Below are 13,138 nucleotides of genomic sequence, written 5' to 3'. Positions count from 1 at the left end.
AACTTCAGATTCTTTATTATCTTCCTTTTCTCCTGTTCAGTATAATTAATTGAACACTACCCAGTGTTTTCCTCCTTCCATTAGCTTCTTTGTTTTCCTTTATGTTGTGGTTTCTTAGCTTTAAATTCAGGTATCTTCTGCTTTTGCGTGGCAGAGTCCCATTTTCTGTAATATTTCCAAAATTAGCAAAACTGTGAGCTATTAGAAGGGGCATGAGGAAGACTGACAACAGACTCCTTGCACTTCCTACTTTTCCTGAAAAACAAGGCTGCTGTGGGCTCATCCCAAAGGAAGGGCAGAGGAGAAGGAATGAGCATCACCACCTGAGTGACAGATACTTTTTCAAACTATTACACTTGCTAAAAAATGGGTATTTTTGGGAAATCTCTTAGCAGCCATTTCCAGTTTGGAAAAAGATAATATTGATGGGGAGAGAAAAGGCTTTCAATTAAAAGTTCCTGCAGCTGTCAGGGTGATGAATAAGGGATGAAGGAAGGGGAAAGGAGGGAGAAATGAAGTGTAATTTAACACGTTAATGGTAACACCTTGTTCTGGGAGGGCACAGGTGGGTGCCAGAGGGAAGAGCCTGTGGGGTGGGAGGCTTTGCTCACTCTGGCAGCCCTGGAGGGTGTTTGGGTGACCAAATCTTACCCCTGAGCAGGAGGGGGATCGCCTGAGCGACGAGGACCTGTACAAGTTCCTGGCTGACATGAGACGCCCCTCGTCGGTGCTGCGCAGGCTCAGGCCCATCACAGGTACCCAGCTGCCCCTGCCTCTGCTTTTAGTGAGGGAATGGGGCCACCGTGGGGCTGGGAACCATTTACTGCCCAGATAAACATCAGCCTCACAGCTGTGAGTCTTTAAAGGAGCAAGCTGTTTGCCATAGCTCAAAGTAGTCACAAGTTCTTTGTTACAAGGCAATAAATAACTTTCTAACCCAATGGACAGTTGCCACAGGGTGTATTTTGCTTTTCTAACCTATCACCTTTACTTACTTCTACTGCACTAAAGTACTTACCTCTACTTTTACCCCACAGCTACTATCTGTACACACAAGTACCTCTATTACAATTTCTAAACTCTCAACTTGCTTTGTATGACCACACCCCTGCATTATAAACCCTTCACCATCTTATCATTACAGTTTCTTACTTAAGGCATATTCTTACTTACAACTATAGAAACATAAGTCCATGAATTTTCCATTTAATGTTTGTGTGTTGTATCTTCACATCAATCCAAGCTTCTCCCAAGGCTGCAAGGACACAGTCTCAAGCTGTGTCCAGGGAAATACAGGTTGGAGAGCAGGAAAAGCTTTTCACAGAAAGGTGATAAAGCTCTGGAATGGCTGCCTGGGGACGTGGTGCAGTGCCCATCCCTGGGGGTGTTTAACAAAGCCTGGATGTGGCACTGGGTGCCAGGGTTGAGTTGGGGTGCTGGGGCTGGGATGGACTCAACGATCTCTCAGGTCTCTTCCAACCCAGTCATTCTGTGATTCTGTGTAAATCAAACCCTTCAGTGTCTGAGGAAGTTTCTGGTTTGCAGTTCCCACAGAGCCAGCCCTCCTGGGCTCAGAAGTTGAGGTGTTTGGTTAGTTCCTCCTCCAGGCAATGCTGGAAATCCTTGAGAGCAGTCCCTGGGCAGCAGGAGCACGGAAGGTGGGATGGGGCAGGTTGGTCACTGGCACACTCAGGGTGGTGTCTGTGAGGGGGGATGCAAACCCCAAACCCCCAGACACAGGAACCTCTGTTTCCCACTCTGTATCCCAAAGGAGATCTCTCTCCTGGGTGACAGGAACAGGCTCCACCTCTGTTTGAGAAGGGGGAATAGGAACCCTGGCACACCTCAGTGGAGCTGGTCCCTGACCTGTGCTATCCTGACAATATTTACTTAACCTGCTCTTAAAGCTCTCCAGGGACAGCAATCCTGCCTCTTCCTTGGACCATCTCCCCAGCTCTCAGTTTGCCTTGCAGCCAGGTTAGGTTTTAACAAAACTTTGCAAAATTATCGTGCTGCAAATTAATGTGACTGGGGCATGTGACCACAACCTTCCAAGCACTTGAGTGTTGTGATCAGTTCACCCAATTCACCTCTGGTTTGTACCCTGACCAATCTCAGGGTTTTTCAACCTTTCCTTTGATGGAGTTTTGTGTGTAACAATAGCTGGGCCTCCCAGGAGCTTTATCTGGACTGCATTTCCCCAGTTTTCTTATGAAAAAAAATCTATGCCTTGTTAGAGTGCATATTTTCTGTTGGTTCTTATTATCTGGTCCCCAGTTGCCTTAGGTATCAGTTTGATCCACTGACACTTGTTAACAAATCCACTTCAGCTGTACTTTATCATTTGTTGGTTTATTAAATTCATATATAGGATGTCAATGAATGAATATATAGGATATTAACCTGAAGAAACAAAGCGCAATTATGTTTTAAAAATTAATTTCTATTTATGAATGAATAAAACCCCTTTCTTCTTGCAGCTCAGTTGAAGATAGACATCTCTCCAGCTCCAGAGAACCCCCACTACTGCCTAACCCCAGAGCTGCTGCAGGTCAAGCTTTACCCAGACAGCAGAGTCAGACCTACACGAGAGATCCTGGAGTTCCCTGCCAGGGATGTCTACGTCCCAAACACCACATACAGGTCAGAGTTTTGAAATCCATTTCACTTTCCAGGGCCTGACACTGGCAAGTGTAGAAATTCCTCCCTTATCAGCAGGCTTGTTGCAAAATGTGGTGGATGGGCAGAGGAGCTGTGCCAGAGGCATGGGAAGGGTTCAGGCTGACACAGGGAAAAGGCTCAGCTGGGGAGGGACAAACAGGTTTGCATCAAACTTGGCTGTGAATAAGAACACAGGTTTCTCTATTTGGTTAAATTCTTTCTAGTTTTATGTAGTCTTTTTTTTTCTTTGTTAAAGTCACCATTCTCCTACTGGTTTTATTAATTTATGTCACTTTCAGTGACTTCTTTTTTCCTTAAAAGGAGGGATAGAAATAGAGAAAATATATAATCCTTTTGTTCATATTTCCATTTTGGTTGCCAAGCAATTTCTTTGTTTACAATACTTGACAAAAAATCCTCTGAAGCCCTGAAAAATAGGAAATTTCTCTAAATATTTTGGGAAACAATAATCTTTCTATAACAAAATCCAGGCTGGAGCCAGATTTCTTTTCATTATGTACCATTATTAATTTAAAGCTTTTTCACAGTATCTTTGAGGACATTACATGGCTGGGTGGAATTGTCTTCATCAGCTGAGTGATTTCACCAACTTAGCAAATCCTTTATTTAAATTTAGATACAAACCGGGTTTTTACAAATCAAAGCTTATAAGAAGGGTTTAGTTGAGTTCCATATTCTGTATTTTGAAAAATCTCAGCCATTTATTTATTAGTCTATTTATTTATTGGATAGGAAATTTAACATTACAGTAAACCAGTACAAATAAGCAACAGTACATGATCTCATCCCTGTTACAAACCCATGAGAAGGCAAAGGATTTTTATTGTAGAATTTCTGTAATTAACACATTCTGTTCATGAGGTTTCACTCTGGTAAATGACAACCAAAACCATTTCCTGTGCTGAGATAGAAAACCCCACACTGCACAAGGGTTGGGGAAGATAAACAAGTCAATATGACTCAGGGGAGCTGCAGGACTGGGGCTTTGTCAGTCAGCACTGGCAGGGCCAGCCCAAGGCTGGCACTCTGTGTTCTGCAGCTGAAGTTCAAGCTGTGAGTGTCCCCAAGAGCTGGAGCAGCCCTGTGCCTACTGGGTTTGTGGGCTGGCACCCTTGACCCCATGGGAGCAGCTGTTCCCTAAGTGAAAGGTGTTTTGGTGTGTGCTCACTTGGTTGTTTATTTAATTCCTTAGCTGGTTGGACTGAAAGGTCACAGGGCTTGGCTGTGATTCATTTCGGGTGAGGAGAGCAGATCTCTTCCTCCTTTCAGTGAGTTTGGCTCCTCACTTGCAGTGGGCAGCCCCAGCTGTGCAGTTCCCTGTGGGACCTGTGGGATCCAGAGGAGCAGGGCTGCTCTGACCCCCTGTGTGTGACACACCAGCTCCAGAGAGCATGGATTGGCCTCAGCTACACTCCTGGAAATACCCAGAGCCCTAAAATGAGGAATTACCCATCTTTCATTTGCTCCTGAAACATTCCACAACAAAAACATGAACCAAACATTCAATTAGTTACTTCAAGAAACAAAATTTCTTTTTTTTTCTTTCCCTAAATGTTTTCAGTAGGGTTTTGCCAGCCCTTTAATCCCAGAAAACACTTTTTGTTTTCCCTACTACACAACCCAGAAAGGAATGCACAGCCTGAAAACCCATTCCCCCAAACAATATTATCCAGTGTGTGACAGGTTGGCTCCTGGGCATTAGAATTTCACTGTGAGGAAGGAAAAGCTCCACACAAAGTTGCAGCACGTTGACATTGGGGCTTGAGGGAATGACAATACTCACCAGACATTTTGTAAGACCATCTCAGATGCCTCAGGTTTGTTTTAGAGGAATTCCATGCAGGGCATGGATTGGCACTTGGCATCTGTTGGTAAACACAGCATCAAGTCCTTTGGTGTGGTGAAGTTCATTGTGTTTGTTCTGAGTTCAAATGCAGCAGGTTGAGCACTCAGTCAAAGCTTTTTAAGTCTGTTGGGTGGATCATTATTTTGGTTGACTTGAGCAGGTAGTATCTTCCTTTCTTAGGCTTCCAGTAGAGACCTTTTCCTCTGTCCAGCCTCCCCCTGGACCGTGGTGTGACGTAGTTCCCGTTCAGGTTGGTTTCCTCACACTCACTGTGCCACCAGCCTCCTGAGGAGAAACATGGGCATGTCAGTCTGGGCAGAGTAAACAGCTCCTCTTTGCAGCATAAATCTGCTTTAGACCCTAAATTCCAGCCCAATTGGCATCTACCCAGGATTCCCAAATCACTGAATTGTTTGGGTTGGGAAAGTCCTCCAAAGTCACTGAGTGCAGCCATTCCCCAGCACTGCCAAGGCCCCCACTGAGCCATGTCACCAAATGCCACACCTGTCTGGATTCTAAATCCCTCCAGGGATGGGGACTCTGCCACCAAAAGCTGGACAACCCTTTCCATGAAGAAATTTTCCCAAATACCCAATCTAAAGATCCTCTGGTGTAACATGAGGCCGTTCCCTCTACTCCTGTCCCGTTCCCTGGAGCACAACCTGGATCCCCCCGGCTGTGCCCTCCTGTCAGGAGCTGTGCAGAGCCACAAGGGCCCCTGAGCCTCCTTTGCTCCAGGCTGAGCCCCTGCCCAGCTCCCTCAGGGATTCTGCAGCCCCTGCCCAGCTCCTCAGGGATTCTGCAGCCCCATCCCAGCTCCTCAGGGATTCTGCAGCCCCTGCCCAGCTCCTCAGGGATTCTGCAGCCCCTGCCCAGCTCCTCAGGGATTCTGCAGCCCCTGCCCAGCTCCTCAGGGATTCTGCAGCCCCTGCCCAGCTCCCTCAGCTGCTCCAGACCCTTCCCAGCCCCATTCCCTTCCCTGGCCATGTTCCAGCCCCTCAATGTCCTTGTCCTGAGGGGCCCTTCCCTGGACACAAGATGCTCCTCTTGGCATTCTTTGAGGCATCCACAATTTTCAAGAATGCCTGGGATGATGTACAAAGTGTTTGTTGCATGAAGCAGGTGGCTGGAGGACAATTTTGTGTCCTGTGGTTCAATCATTTAATTGCTTCTTCAGTTGTTTGCTTTCTGCTATAAACTGGCAAACATAAAAGCTTTGTAAATCAGAGATTTACAAAGGGTTTAAGGGTTCTTAATTAAGAACCCTTTAACCAATTATCTCCAAAGAGAAATGGCCTCAGCCTTGCATCTCTTGCTCTTTTGGGAGTGATTATATTATATGGATATGACAAGCAGCTAAAATCTGCCTTTGAATGGAAACTCACTCATTATTAACTTTAGAGTTGTAGCCTAAATGGAGCTAGAAGTCAGTTTGTCTTTAAGTTTTTTGCAAAAAGGGATTAAACATCCCAACCTGGGCCTGTTACACCAGACCAGGCATCAGAGGAGGGCCAGCCCTTTGCTTCAGAGTTTGGAATCTCATCCTGGGGTTATTTCATCCTGGGCTGTCTGTTCTGTTTCTGGTGTTGGTCGTTTGCACAGGAGGGCAGGACGAGATGGGATATTGGGAAGAAATTAGATTGGGAAGAAGTTCTTCCCTGTGAGGGTGGTGAGGGGCTGGCAGAGGTTGTTTGGATAGACTGTGGATTCCCCATCCCTGGAAGTGTCCAAGGCCAGGCTGGATGGGGCTTGGAGTGCCCTGGGATAGTGGAAGGCATCAGGGTTTCACAGAATTCACAGAATGACTGGGTTGGAAGAGACCTGAGAGATCATGGAGTCCAACCCAGCCCCAGCACCCCAACTCACCCCTGGCACCCAGTGCCACATCCAGGCTTTGTTAAACACACCAGGGATGGGCACTGCACCACCTCCCTGGGCAGCCATTCCAGAGCTTTATCACCTTTCTGTGAAAAGCTTTTCCTGCTCTCCAGCCTGTATTTCCCTTGGTGCAGCTCGAGGCTGTGTGCTCTGGCTGTGTCAATGCCCAGCCCCAGGTGAGCACAGGCACCTTCCAGGAGCTGTGAGAGTGACGGGGCAGCCCTGAATCTCCTTTTCTGCAGGCTGAGCCCCCCAGGATGAGCTTCAGCCCCCCTCCCATGCCCGGGGCTGTACCTGGGTGGCTCTGGGGGCAGCTGGGGCCCCCGGCCGTGTCCCCGATGGAGAAGCGGAGCCGGGCGTGCTCGGGCAGCGCGTTGGGAATGCTGCCCGACGTCCTGGCCAGCTGCAGGGTGAAGTTGGTGCTGGGGCCCCCCAGGCTGAAGCTGTACTCGATGTGCCTCCTGTTCCCCCTCCAGTCCTGCAGCTCGATCCGCAGCAGGTAATTCCCCTGCTGGGTGATGGAGTAGATCTTCTTCAGGCCCAGCCAGAATTCCTCTGCAAAGTTGGAGGGAAGAGATGGTTTTAGGTAGTGTGTGTGAAGATACAGTATTTAAAAGGCTTTATTAATTGCTTTAATTAAATCAGTGATTTGAGTCTTGGGGACTGTTGATCTTTGCAGAGGTCTGCTGCTACATTCTTTTTGTTTACCTCTGCTTAATTGCACACTGATGATCAATAAAAGCAGGAGTTCTAAATGAACTGGAGCTTCCCCCTTTTAAGTTTCCCACCTCGTGTGGAACTCTGAGAGGGAGCTGGAGACATTTAAGAGGTGTGTAATTGGAATGTGTGACAAATGAAACCAGTGACATACATAAAACCTAATGGCAATTGTTGCATTTTGGGAGGAAAGAGCTGCAGAACCAAACTGGGTTCCTGTACAAAGGGAATTTTTCTTTTGCTGGAATTTCTGATCATTAGTTTAATTGGTTCCATATATTATATTCATTAAGTAGTTTCTAATCAGCACAGGTAATTGCCAATGTACAAAGTGGGGCTGAATGTGAGTGCCATGCACCCAGCTGGCATTTAAAGCCATAGAGCACAAGATGCTTGAAGAAAATACTCCCTAATTTCCAGGTTAGGAGCTGTAACCTGGTTTATTTTATCTCCTCAGAAGAGCACTGCATAGGACATGGCTGAGAGCAGTGAAATTCTCTGTAAAATCCAACACTGAAAACATTTTGCTGCTTTTTGGTGCAGTATTTGGGAATTAGGAGACCAATCAAGGAGCCACTAAAGCATCCAGCGGGATCAGATAAACTTTACAGCTGGGAACTTCTATCCCAGAGCTGAGGGGAAGGTTGAGATCCAGCAGCTCTTTATTATAAAAGAAATGGAAATAAGTCAATATTGCTGCTCACCTGGGTGAGGTTTAGATCTGTGCTATGCTTAAAAAGTCAGACTGTTTCCCAAACAAGAGATCACTCATCTCATGTGAGAAAAACACGGAGAAGATTCTGGATGAGGAGGCTGTTGGGCAGCACTTGGTACTACAAATTCTTTGGAGTTGATGATTAACAGGGGAACGTGGGTGTTTCCTCACCCTATCCAGCCATGGAGGGGATTGGCCACTCTGGAGAAGCCTGAGGTGTTTGCTCAGGGGAGCACACACAGCCTTGGGCTCTCCTGAGGCTGCAAAAATTGATGTGGTTTTCAGGGTAACAGGATTGCAGGAAGGCTCAGAGAAAGTAGTGACAGCAGCTTCATGAGGGTCTGCCTTTGTGTGTATTTGAAATGCTTTGGGAGATGCTTTTATAAGTAGTAAAATCTTGGTGAAATAGTGTTTAAAGCATTCTGTCCTTGATTCAGTTTCTCAACACACATTTGAAGGGATGTCTTTGAGAATTTCACAAGCTATGTGTTCTAGTAAGCACTTCCTGCTATTTCCAATAAATCAGTCAGCTGTTATTTGCAGGTTTAGTCTGCTTTCCTTTCCATAAGAATATCCAGCTTCTCAAATCAATTGGTACACACAAAAAAAGGAATATTTACCATTGAGGTCACCAAAACCATTTGTGTAGGCATCCCAAGTTTGGTTGAAGTCCAGCGATCCGTCCACTCTCTTCTGGATTACAGTCCAGGATGTGCCTGTGAAAAGGGAATTAAGTCACAGCTGGGCCTTGGCCTCATTCCCTGTCCCTGAGTGTGCTCTGGGTTGCTCCCATTTTGAGAGTTAATTGAGGTCTTGATGAAAGGAATTCAAATGAGCCCAACTGGAGAGAGCCCAGGGCCCCCTCAGGTGTCCTTGGCCACACCCGGGGTGCCTCCTCTCACAGAATTATTCTGTCAGGCTGCCTCAACTGGGTTTCACTTGTTTATGAGGGCTGAGAGACAGAGAAACTGATAAAGAAGAGATAAGAGCCCCAGACAGTGGCTCAGAGGGTCAGCCTGCTGATAGTGGCTGGCTGCTGGCAGGGCAGGGCTGAGTGCTGGGGCTGTGTCCAGCTGCAGCTCCAGGAGGGGCTTCCCTGAGCCAGGTCATGACACCCTCAGTGCAGCTGCTGCAGCAATGGCAGCAGAGCAGCTTTGGGCAGAGGGCAGCCCTGGGAGCTGTGTGTGCTCACCCAAACACGTGGGGTGCCCCCACGCGCTCCCCAGCTCTCTGAGGGCATGGAAGGGACGGGGGGCAGGCACAGAGCAGCTCTGGGGGTGCAGAGCAACCAGGGAATGAGGGAACTGGCCAAGCTGTGCCTGGCAAAAGGAACAAATTTGGGTTCCTTAGGAAGGTGACATGGCAGTTGTGTTCCTGGCTGCTGAGCCACCCAAACATGGCACAGGAATCCCATCCCAGGACTCACTTCTCTGGGTTCAGTTTGGCACAGCTCAGTCTAAAGCACAGCCTGTTAATGAACAAAATGTTACTTTTTTAAAAGCAAATTGTTTGCTGTTTGCTTTTCTTTGGGAAATGCATTCATGGTTGTCCTGTAATGGGTTTTATAATGATCATTTTCATTGCCTACAGCTAAAGGGGCTTGGAATTTGGATATCCTTAATTTATGTCACATGATTGAATGTCATTTCCTCAGTATAAACAAGAGGGGAGTAAAGAATGGGAGCAGTAATAAGAGATTGCAGGATATGGGAAACCTAACTTAGAGCAGACAGGCCATGAAGAGAAATCAAGAAGATTCATGAGTCATAAGTTTTTGTGTACTTTGGGAGGAGACAAAGTTGTTTGGCTTAGAGGAAGATACTTGTGTGAAAATTAGACTGTTGCTGGCACAGCTCTTACCAAATTTTGTTTCACAGTAGACATTGAAAGCTTCTGAGCCATTGGGCTGAATAGTGTAGACCCCACTGGTCTGCACCCCAGTGTGGTAGAGGGCAGTGCAGTCAGCAGCAGAACCTGGGGAGCAAACAGCCTGTTAGAAATCCTGGTTGGGATGTGCTGAGCTGAGAGATAAAGGAAAAAATGGGAATGATCATACTGGTAATTCTGTTTTACAATAAACATCATGGAATGGACAGACTGCTTTGGGCATAGTAGTGCAGCTGCCAAGGTGTGCATAGGTTGTGGTTTTTAAGTTAGGCAGTTTGGAGGATTTTGGGAAGTTTCTAAGGCCTAAGACTAGACTCTGGCAAATGGGCTTTCCTACCCCTTGTAAAGCTCCTAGTAAATACCATACTCACTGCTACACTTCATCAGTGCCTTTCAACTTCAAAGAAAAGACTCCTAAATCTTGTAATTAGCCAATGTGGAGTAAATGAGTTCTCTGCTCAGGCTCCACAAGAGAGACATGGGTAAAAGCATGGTCACAGCATGTTTACAAGAGGAGAATGGATCCTGTTACTGCATTCTTGGACATTGTTCCTGTGTGTCACCCCAGAGACAAGCACAGCTGGAGTGGGCCTAAATAGATAATGACATTTTTTCCAAAGAAGGAAGTCTAATTCCTTCCCACAGCCCAGTGCATAACATAAAAATCTTCTCCTTTTAGTCTTTGGCTCTTACAGAGCAACCCAGGGCTGTCCCAGGGGTGGTGGGAATCAGCACACGCTGCAGGCAGTCTCAGATGGGGTCTCACCATCAGCTCTGTATGTCCCAGCCGTGGGCCTGTGCACAGCAGAGGGGATGGGCTCTGCCTCCTGCTGCTCCTCCAGGAAGGAATTCTCCAGCAGCTCCAGGAGCTCGATGTGGTTTAGCTGGAAGAGCCACAATGACACTGTTAACTTCCCAAGGCTCTGGAATGATGAGGTGCATGGATCAAGACAGTGTCATGCAGAGAATAATTTTTCTTGAGAGTGTAACCCTGTGGAATACCCAATTTACCACATAAAAACAACTGCAGCTCCATGCTGGTGGATTTTAGGTGTGGGATTGCCAGCTGTGGCAGGGTAGGATTCATGGAGGGAGGAAATGGCCCCTTCTCTTGTGGTGCGCCTTAATGGGCAAGCTGATTTAACTTATTTATAATAATAATGAATGGGCAAACAGATTAGCTTATTTCCTCAGGTGACATCACTTAGACAAATAATGCCAACAGCTGAGGAGGACAGAACCCACAGTTCCTCAGGCTGAAATGCATTTTCCTCTCAGAATAAATTAAACCTGATCATGCTGGTTGTACTGTATTACAGTGATACATGTTGGACTTCCACTCTGGGAGTGGATTTTGGAAATTAAGAAAGAGGTAGAGAGCAATGAGACTTCCAGACCAATGGAGGGGCAATAATGTGATAGATAATAAGAGGAAAAAAAACCCAAATGAGCAGTCAGGAATGCAGCAGCCTGGTGTTGAGAGACAAGGTCTCACAGCTGTTGTTGGCCACAGCTCCTGCCCAGAACAGGTACCTCAGAATGGTGCCACCTTCCTCTGCACCCCAAACTCAACAAGGGGTGCCTGACCCCAGGGTGGGACCTCAGCTCCCTCAGTGTCAGAGAGATGCAAGGAGAAGCAGGCTGGCTCCTGTACCTTGTCCTCCAGCTCCATGATCTGGTTGTGCTGCCTGTCCAGCTGCTCGTGCTGGTCCTCCACGATCCTCAGGAGCTGCTTGATGTCGTTGTCCTGCTGCTCCACAAAAGCCTGAGGGCAGGGAGGGGAGGATGGAGGAGGGTTAGGAGCAGCAGAAGACCTTCAGCAATGGTGCTGCCTCTGTAACTCTCGTCCTTGGGCCAGTTCTGAGAGGCACAAACCACTGAATATTCCCTTCCCTTTCCAGAGAATCCTAGAATGTCCCTAGCTGGAAGGGACCCACAAGGATCATCAAAGTCCGGCTCCAGAGGTTTGCATGCTTTGCCTCTAAAATGACAAAATGCTTTGCTTCTGGAGCGAACACCCATTTTATGGAGAGAAACTATTGGCAGCTTTGTAGACTCCTTTTTAAAATTGCTCTTTTCCTTTCCATTTTACATCCAGAACAATTATGTTCTGTGGAATCAGCCCTTGATTCAAACTAGATTAAAAAAGGGGAAAAAACCCAGCATTAAGGGTATCAGCTTGGGATTTGAGAGATCAGGATTCATCTTTCTGCTTTGACACAAACATCCAGTATGTTCCCATACAAATTGTTTGGCCTTTTTATACTCCTGCAAAATACAGTTAATATTTCCTTTTCTATAAAAAACCTTATACCCACCTAACTGCTTGCATGATTAACATAATTAATTTTATTATTACCTGTAGGGTTCTTTGGTTCTGGAGGTCCTACAGGTGCTATAAATATCCCTCTCTTAAATGTTTAAGCTGCCTGTTTCTGCACTGGGCAGGCAGTTCCCACTGCATTGATTTGGGATGAGCTGGTGATGTACAAACCCATGGGCTTGGGAGTCTCATAATTTTCCAGATTGCAAAACTTTTTTATCATTATGATGACAAAATTCCTTAAAATCAATTTGCAAATCAATACTGAAAATAATACAGAGCTTTATATTTTCACATTTTTTCACTGATTTCTCTGGGGAATTTTACTGCAAAATTAACGCTGTGTCAGAGTAAGGCAGTGATTTTTTTTAAGTTATTACAGTGATTTCTTCCTCAAAAAATCAGACAAGTACTGCAGTGAGGAGCAAGGGGAAGCATGAGCTTCTATTGCACAATTTCTGGTGATGGCATTGCAGTGTATTTTGGCTCAGTGTGTCAGGGCCTTTCACAAGTCACTTACTTTGAGTGAAGAAATTTCTTTTGTCTCTTGCACCGAAGGCTGGGAAATGGCCAGTTTGGTGACCTTGTCCTCCAGTCCCCACACTTGCTCCTGCAGCTGGATTTTGTTTTGGATGAGGTCTTCAATCTTGAGGTTCATCTCCTGTGAGAGGTTCTTTATCTCCTCGTTGTTGATTTGCAGCCTGGCCGTGGTTTGCCGGAGCTGTTCCTCTTCCTCCTTGATTTCGCTGGTTTGCAGGGAGAGCTCGTAAAAGGACCTGTCAAAGATGTAGAGCTTCTGAAAGATGTCATTGATCTGCCCCTTAGTCTTGTGGACAAAGTCTTTGAGGCCATGGCCCAGCTGGAGGAGCCCGTTGGCCAAGATTCGGACGTCGTCCAACATCGCAAATCGCGATTTCGTTTCGGGAGATGCGGCAGAACCCACGGAATAAAAATCCTTGTCAGCTGGAGCTGGGAGAGCCAGCGGGGCCAGGAACAGTAAAACTGCAATGATCTTCATCATTCCTGCTCCTGGCTCTCTTTGCTCAGGATGCAGAGGCTTTTCCAGTGACAGCTCGTGCTCCGTGGCTGC

At 46.6% G+C, this 13,138-nt stretch overlaps 2 protein-coding genes across 13 annotated transcripts in view; one reads left to right on the top strand and one right to left on the bottom strand.

The window, feature by feature from the left end:
* Window positions 1–13,138, top strand: part of DOCK7 (dedicator of cytokinesis 7) — a 94,350-nt gene that overhangs the window by 33,548 nt on the left and 47,664 nt on the right. For all 11 annotated transcript variants that reach the window (XR_009114850.1, XM_058030663.1, XM_058030662.1 and 8 more), the window contains exons 13-14: window positions 662–755; window positions 2,481–2,643. Coding sequence is in view for 10 of the 11 variants with exons in the window: in XM_058030663.1 (XP_057886646.1) it covers window positions 662–755; window positions 2,481–2,643 (257 nt within the window). In the remaining variant the exon portion in view is untranslated. The remainder of the gene's footprint in view (window positions 1–661; window positions 756–2,480; window positions 2,644–13,138) is intronic.
* Window positions 4,632–13,066, bottom strand: ANGPTL3 (angiopoietin like 3). 2 transcript variants are annotated; one of them, XM_058030665.1, is made up of 7 exons: window positions 12,569–13,066; window positions 11,380–11,490; window positions 10,492–10,609; window positions 9,699–9,812; window positions 8,459–8,554; window positions 6,701–6,961; window positions 4,632–4,813 (listed from the first exon to the last, which is right to left on the bottom strand). In XM_058030665.1, exons 1-7 carry the CDS (start codon window positions 13,064–13,066, stop codon window positions 4,632–4,634), a joined length of 1,380 nt encoding a protein of 459 aa, XP_057886648.1. The 2 variants fall into 2 exon arrangements, with proteins under 2 accessions (XP_057886648.1, XP_057886647.1); XM_058030664.1 differs by having other exon boundaries at window positions 4,632–4,859; window positions 6,735–6,961.

The sequence above is a fragment of the Melospiza georgiana genome, chromosome 9 (genome assembly GCF_028018845.1).
Source record: "Melospiza georgiana isolate bMelGeo1 chromosome 9, bMelGeo1.pri, whole genome shotgun sequence".
NCBI lineage: Eukaryota > Metazoa > Chordata > Aves > Passeriformes > Passerellidae > Melospiza > Melospiza georgiana.
This window is presented reverse-complemented; position numbering and strand designations above follow the sequence as displayed.